At 34.4% G+C, this 8,422-nt stretch overlaps 1 protein-coding gene across 4 annotated transcripts in view; it reads right to left on the reverse strand.

Moving 5' to 3' along the window:
* Nucleotides 1–8,422, reverse strand: part of LOC150088917 (FYVE, RhoGEF and PH domain-containing protein 2-like) — a 227,575-nt gene that overhangs the window by 45,754 nt on the left and 173,399 nt on the right. For all 4 annotated transcript variants that reach the window (XM_090369721.1, XM_090369723.1, XM_090369722.1 and 1 more), the window contains one exon: nucleotides 2,602–2,673. In XM_090369721.1, coding sequence (XP_090225847.1) covers nucleotides 2,602–2,673 — 72 coding nt within the window. The remainder of the gene's footprint in view (nucleotides 1–2,601; nucleotides 2,674–8,422) is intronic.

Here is an 8,422-nt window from a genome sequence, read left to right on the forward strand (position 1 = left end):
TATAACAGTTGCTTGCTTCAGAAAATGTTCCCTGTAAACAACTTTCATGTAGTTAAAAATTTCACCTGGATATAAAACTTCTTCCATCATCAGGAACTGGACGAAACCAATTTGCACTGATTTCGATTATTCATTCATGTATGTATACTGCACAGTTCATTACACACTTCACAATCTCTGTTTTGCACATTATAGCATAATGTGCAAAACAGAGATTACGATTTCCAACAAGGGTACAGAGTCTGTGTAATACAGTCGAAGCTCTTTACAGCAACCCTCCTTTTAATGTCCCAAAATGTTATAACATCTTATGTGGTTGGTCCAAGCCAATTATTCATTAACCTAATGCTATTTTACATTCAGTATAATGACATTGAAATAAAAGGATTTCTCTGTAACAACCATAAATTTCTACCTCTTAATCTGAATTTTTACATTTTTATTAGAATATTTGCATTTAAAAATTACATAATGCTTCAAATATATTGAAGTAATTGATGAGCTTGTAGCCTGACTGAGAAATCATTTGATAAGATTTCCCACTCTTTTCTCGCAATACAGCAATGAAATGAACATTGGCTAGAAATTAATTTCATTACAGTGTATGTTTATTGGTATGGCTCCAAGGAAGCAGATAGCTTTGTCAATCGCAGATTTGGATTTTGCACGCTGTAGATAATGGTGTGCATTCTAAGACCGACATTGCCACACAGTTCGGCAATGATAAGAGAACTCTGTTCACTATCTTGAAAGATCAAAAAAAAGATTGAAAGTTTAGTGAAATCTGCTGCACTGGGTAGGATTTGGGAATGAAAGGCAACGTATTTGGATCTTGAAAAGATCCTTTTGGAATGGCTAATGATGATTTCCACAAAACACATTCCTGTAGATCTTTTAAAAGCTAAGGCTGAATCATTTGTGCATCAAATGGATATTGAAGATCTTAAAAGTTCAGATGGATGGTTCCAAAAATTTGAGACTTGTCATGGGCTATCTTTCAAAAAAGTGTGTGCCAAAAGTTCAGCCGTGAACATTGACACTACAAAGGAATGGAAGGAAAATTGTTTAAAAAATGTTTTGCTTGACATACAACCACAAAGACATCTTCAAATGCTGATGAAACTGGACTATTTTTCAAACTGCTACCAGACAAAACACTTACATTTAAAGACAAGAAATGTAGTGGTGGAAAAAAGGCCAAACAACAGATTACAGTTCTAGCAGCAAACTTGTCTGGCACCAGAGAAGCTTCCTCTTTTAATCATTGGGAAAGCCCAGAAGTCTTGATGCTTTTAAGGCTTGAAGACATTACCAACTATATATCAAGCAAACCAAAATGCATGGATGACATCACAAATCTACAAAGAATGGATCAAAGATTTAGATCGCACGATAAGTGAGAAGAATAGAAAAATTTTGCTGTTTGTGGATAACTGCACCCTTCATTGTCAAGTAAATGACTCTTGTGCAATCACTGTCGAGTACCTACCACCAAATATGACGCCAGTTCTTCAGCCACTTGATCAAGGCATAATTCAGTGCTATAAGAAAAACTACTAAAGAATGCTTTTAAAAAAAATTGTGCTATGTCTTGAAAGCAAAATTGAAATTGACATCCTGCAGGCAATGTATTTATGTTTCAGCATGGGCTGAAGTTGATGAAAAAGTGATTGCCAACTGCTTCAAAGATGTTGGATTCACTGCCTTGAATGATGCAATGCATGAAGTTTTGCATGCTTCTTCCTTTATTGTTTGCAAAGAACTGTCCAATAATAGGGAAGAAATATTTGAGCATGTGCATCATCACCTAAACTTTCTGAAATTTGTAGTGATGAAGATGAGGAACCTACTGTGGTTGAACAAGAAGTTTCAGTGAAAGCTGCTCATCAAGGATTAGAACTTGTACATTGATTTTTTTCAAGTGCTGTCTAACTGTGAAAATGAAATAACTGCTATAGTGCACCTTCATAATTCTCTTTTAAAACATGCTCTACCATTGAAACAGCGTGTTTTGATGGATTATTTTAAAGTATGAAACAATTCTCGTTAGGTCTTGATAGGTATGTAGCCTACATAGTGAAATTTACAGTTTAATTGTAACCTTACTGCAATCTACAATCAATGCAAAATTTAAATCATAATTTCCTTGTTTAATGCTGTAGTAAATATAAATAAGATTATACTATATTGTATTAACAGAATTACATTAAATGTTCAAGCTTTTACTTGTTTTATTGCTGATTTTATGAACAATCGATATAACGTCCTTCCAATATAACGACCGTTTTTCTCATTCCCCTGGGGGTCGTTATATAGAGCTTCAACCGTACAACACTCCCTCTTCCTTTCTCATTTGATACTTCTATATTTTGTCTCAGCAACCCTTATTTAAAGAGAATTAGAATTCCAGATTTATTGCACAGTAACTATTACAATGAAAATTAATAACTTTAGCCACTGTAGCTGTTAGTGGTAGATAAATGAATTATACCATTTCACAAGTTCATTTTTTCAAAGCAAAAATATATATTCCAAAACTATTTTGGAACCTACAGTTTTAAAATTAATAGATTTTATTATATTTTTCAAAAATTTTCTTACTGCAGTTCCTTGTTCACCAACTTTAAGAGAGCTTTTTCTCTGAGCCAAGTCATGGACTGTTTTTGCTAATGCCTGCAACAAAACAAAATTATCCTTTTTGCTGCTTATGCAAATTGATCAGTAAACTGAACTATACAAGAAAATTATATGTATGCACACACACACACACACACACACACACACACACACACACACACACACACACACACACACACACACACACAATATAGGGCAATTAAAAATTAAATACTATCCTATATCATGCTATTGTTTGTGTCATCAACAGACAAATCAGAATCAAAGATGTGTAATCAACATCAGTCTTTAAATGCAGCATATATGGGTTATGGTGGTATTCCACTGCAATAGCAGCTTATTATTATTAGCCATATGGTGCAAGGAAGCCTGAGGCTTATGCTGCACCAGCCAAAAAACATTTGAGAGAGAGAGAGAGAGAGAGAGAGAGAGAGAGAGAGAGAGAGAGAGAGAGAGAGAGAGAGAGAGAGAGAGAGAGAGAGAGAGAAGTAGAAGGAAATCACCAAGAAAAAGAATGATGATATCTAGCTCAGGATCCTGGGTGTGCCAAGCCCATACTCACTAGATGTGAGCCCCTGGAATTAATGGTCACAATTTAAAATTGCATGTTATGGGAAGTGAGAAATATTCCATAACAGATACATCATGTTAGAAGACGTTCGTAATTGTGTTTTATTAGTATTTTTGATTTCTTATTATAGTAAATAATCAACATGACCACTTTTAACTACACATAAATGCACTGATGTGGTACAAAAGAAAAGTATACACTTGCTCAAATTCTGGCAATCTTTTCTACTGCAACATCTCTCACTGCTACAAATCCACCTTAGACATATAACAATGCCTTTTCAGTGATCCAATAGGTAGATGTCTCTAGGATTCAGGTTTGTGAATGTCTTTGCTAAGCTTCATGTCCCATGTGTCTACTCCTTATTAGTATTTAAAAATAGAATGTGTACACTTGCTAACTAAAATGTGGTGATGCCCCATAGTGTATGCACATGTGGGTAAATATGGCCAACGAGATATCCTCTAAAAGCTTGGTCAGTACTGTGCAGAGGCCATGCTCACAGATATGCATCATCTGAAAATAAGTACACATCACATACAGACCACACAGAAGATCAGTTCCTAACATAATTGGAAATTGCCACTAGAACCTCATGACATACACATATCCTCCAAAAAAAAAAAAAAAAAAAGTATCCAGACACATCACCCTCATTGCTACTCACTACTCTTCAAGAGGCTGTGTCATAGCAGTCAAAGACCTAACCTAACCTAACCTAACCTAACTACCATGACACTCCATCTTCCTAGTTAGGCTTTCCTCCAATGAATGTTAGACTACAGTCGCTACAATTCTCAACTCCTCCTGAAGAACAGAGACTAGTTGGGCTACAAATGTTGAACACATTAGTCAGCACTCAACCAAAGTTCCAGTTCATCCCATAAGTGTTTCCATATAGTTCAAATGGAGACTGGTCCTTGGATAGTCAACTTTTGTATAATCATGTCCATGAATCAATCTCAAAAAGCACTAGTATGGCATGGGACAGTATCCTGTTCACAGAAGGGTCTGTGAAACAGACATGGGTCTGTAGCAAAGAACTGCCATATCAAATGGAAAATGGAATTATCCAAATTCTAAGGTAGATGGTGTATGTGGCTCCCTGTGGAATTACAAGACATCCTGGGTAATGGGAAATAGTTCCACATCATAACCAAATTTCCTCTGAACTTCATTGTTGGCACAATGGACTGGCAGCAGACATTCTACTCACTCACCCACCCACCTGATCGTAATGTGCATAGCAAGATTCATCACTCCAGAGAACTGATTTCCACTCTATGTACCATTTATGGCATAAGTTTCACTATTCAATGAGAAACTGCTGGTTGCAGTTGGCATGTTTGTGTTATGAGCTGCTGCTTTCCCATGAAAACTGAGGCTGTGGAGTTCTGTCTACTGTCTTTCTGTGCTGCTGAATGGTAGCAGTACTGTCACACTTCCACTTCGTGATAACATAACTAATGGTCAACTTTGGATAGTGTAGGCTGCCAGCAATTTGGCATCTGACAATAAGTTCCCTCTTGAAATTGGTCTGATTGACTCTACATGCCATGATGACAATAACCAACTTGTGCGGCTTATACACCTTCTTTATATATTGGTCTGAGTCACTTGTTTATCCAGGAAAGTCCAATGGTCTAAGAAAACAGGGGTGTCTGGATGCATTTTGGAGGGTTGTGCATCTTGGTTTTACTCTGCCAGTTGTGATAATTATGTAGATTTAAGATTCTGTCCTATGTGCTTCTTCTGTGAACAGGATTCACAAAATTCTAATGGGAGTTATCTAGCCAGAAACCTCCAACTGCAGGAATAACAATAAAGCAACTACTGGAAGAAGACTTATCATGGAAGATTAAGAGGTGGAAGCAATTCCCTACAACTTTTTGCAAATGATAGAAATAGCCCATTTAGCAGATATCTGCAACATGATCAATACACTCATGTGCAATGCTACTTAGATGACTGCAATGAGAAACAGCTTGACACAACATAACTTATACTAAATAACATGGAGGTTTGATGCTCATCAACTGAGATGTCTCTGTGCATACTGCTGCATGGCCATAATCTAGTCATAATATAGTGATTACTACCACTGTTTCTCCATAACAGATGCAAAAAAAAATTATGGATTTTTTTTTTCCCCCCACACTGTGCCCATTAGATTGCCTTGGGCACAGGTCCTTCCCATCTTCCCTCTAGGAACTCAAATTTTTCATCCAGCAAGACAGGCAAACTGGCCATAGAATAACATGAACAAAGGCCAAATCGATTTAGTCTTTGATGCTACTTACAAAACCAAACACTGAAATTAAAAGATAAATTTTTATTAGAAGTAATAAACACAAACATGCAACACATTTGCAAAACATGCAAAATATAACGTGCATTTCGTCACCAATTATTGGGATGTGAACAATTTAAAGAAACAGTATTTTGCATTTTTGTTCTCTGTGGTAAATATAAGCAGAGCCACAATCACCTAATGGTGGCTTTTAACCTATATTGTTAATTCAGAAAGTTTGTATTTTAAAAACTGGAAAACGACATATGTAATAATATAATGTTATAAATTAGGAAAAAGAAATAAATAAATAAAAAATACCAATGCTTTTCTTCACCTGTTTGATGGGGGGAAAAAACAAATAGTGAAATAGCAGTTAAAAAAGTATTTTTCAAAAATAATTGTTACCATTATGAATGGTGGGGATTTTTTCTTTTGTTTGTTTGTTTGTCTATAATAGGTTAATATTACAAACTAGTTACTATTACTGACCAGGTAAAAAAAAAAATTCAAGAGAAATGTTAACAATTGAAAATATATGTATTTAAAATTTGGTCAATTCATCCCTGTGCAGTTATTATCAGGATAATTTTAGAAGCATCAACATATGGATTACTTTTTTTTTTTTTTATTATTTACATTACTAAAAGATACCAAATAAATTTATATTTTTCTTACCTGCATCCACGACTGTTTGTCATGTGGTGTTCTGAAACAATAAAAAAAAAAAAAAAAGAGAAATATTAATATAAATGTTTCTTATGAGATCTATATCACTAAGATTATGAAATGATACAGAGAATTTTTTTTTAAAAATTATATATAATCATAAATGTATAACCTATACAGTCATAGTCCCTGGTCTCCTCCTGAGATAGCCAATAAAATACCACACTGAGCAACTGAATTAGTTGGAAGCCCAACAAGATCCTTCTAGGTGCATTTGCATATACAAAAAATGTGCCTACTGTTTACACCAAGTCCAATGTCCTCATCAAACAACTCAACTTCCACAGGATGGATTTTCATGAAACATTATATTTGCCTCTTTTAGAAAGATTTGTTAAGCCATCCAAAATTTCAATAAAACTGAATAAATAAAAATCCAGCAATTATCAATTTTTTTTCCTATACACATCACCTAGAATAGGGGTGGGGAACAATTTTCCATTCAAAGGCCAAATGTTAATCAAAAGAGTCCTCATCATGGAAAAAATTAAGTGCCTGAAAAATAAAAACAATTACCTAAAAAAAAATTATATAAATAAAATTAAATAAAAATATATAAATGGTACTTAATGCTGTAGATCCTAAGATTTTAGCTACGTCATCAAGGGCCAGCAGCCAAAACCAAAGGAAACAGCAATACACAAGGCCTCTGTTTTTGTTATGATGTATATGTGGCTGACATAAAAAGCAAGCAAATGTATACAGTATATCATAGCTGACCTGACAGAGACCAAAAAGAAATAACAAAACCAAAAAAGTAAAATACAAAATTAAGCTAAAAATTACTTTGGTCTACATTACAGCCCTGTTATGTTCGCTTCACTCAGTTTAGCAGTAAGTTGTCGTATCCTGACTATTTGCTTTCTTTGTTAAAATTCAGGTAGGGCTGTTTACTATTCATTAATTTTTTTCTTTAACTGGAACCAATTGGTTTTAATTTTAGCTTAATATTGCATTTTACTTTATTTTTTGCTTTTAGTTTTGTTTTTTTATTTCTTTTTCATCTCTGTCGGGTCAGCTATGATGTATACGTTTGCTCGCTTTTTTTGTCTGCCATGTATACATCATAACAGAACCAGAGGCCTTACTTATTGCTGTGTTTCCTATGGTTTTGGCTGCCAACCCTTGATGGCATAGTTAAAATCTTAGAACCTACAGCATTAAGTACCATTTATATATTCATTTAATTTTATTTATATAATTTTTTAGGTAATCTTATTTTTCAGACACTTAATTTTTTCCATTATAGCTACACTTGTCAGGTCAGTACTCCTACCCATACACTTATCTAATCCATTATCATATATTATTATTAAGTTTGTTCTTTTTAAGAATTTCTGTTTTATCACTACAACCTATTATTAACTATATATATATATATATATATATATATATATATATATAGAAAATAAGTTATATAGACAATGAGTGTGAGGTAAAGTATAGTTTAAGGAACCAGCAGTCGAAACCATAGGAAAAAATGCAATAAGTACCTGTAAATAAAATAATATGAGTTATGTTATGTAAAAATGTACTTAGGTGATGCAATCACAATGATTTCAGCAATGATTTATTATATTTATATATAAAACACATGTGTGTAGATACAGATAATTTAGGTTCTGAAAAGAAGGAAAATGCCAGAATAAATTAAAACTTATCATTTTAAAGCTCCTGAAGAAACTAGCTTAATATCAGATGAAATATCACATTGTTTATATTTCATGACCTCTGTACCTCCCAGCTATTACTACCGTTTTCATTATGACCCACTACCTAATAGTTGCTGCCATTACTAAGGCATGAAGTAACTTATACTAAACATCCTCTGAACATTGCAGGAGGTATGTGGTACCATGTCACCAGGTTGTGTCCAGTAGTGAGCTGTGAATATTTTAATGGGGGGGTCGCATTTTTGCTGACTTTTTTGATGAGAAACATCCTTGGGAATTCCTGCAGCAGATGAAGTCACAGAAGTGATGTCATCTGCGGCATCCCCCAGAGGTGCCGAGCAGTCACTAGTAGTGTGATTAGAGCGCGTGACACATTTTTCGTGACCAGTATAATATATTGAGTCAGCCTGGTCATCATGCCCCCTCCCCCCCTTTATGATGATACCTGGATATAATAGTATCCAGAGTTCTAACTTTTTAGAATTTTTGAATAGTATGACGTCACAATCATACTTCCTGAAG

This window comes from Mastigoproctus giganteus, chromosome 3, assembly GCF_048544385.1.
Source record: "Mastigoproctus giganteus isolate SK-2022 chromosome 3, ASM4854438v1, whole genome shotgun sequence".
NCBI classification, from domain to species: Eukaryota; Metazoa; Arthropoda; class Arachnida; order Uropygi; family Thelyphonidae; genus Mastigoproctus; species Mastigoproctus giganteus.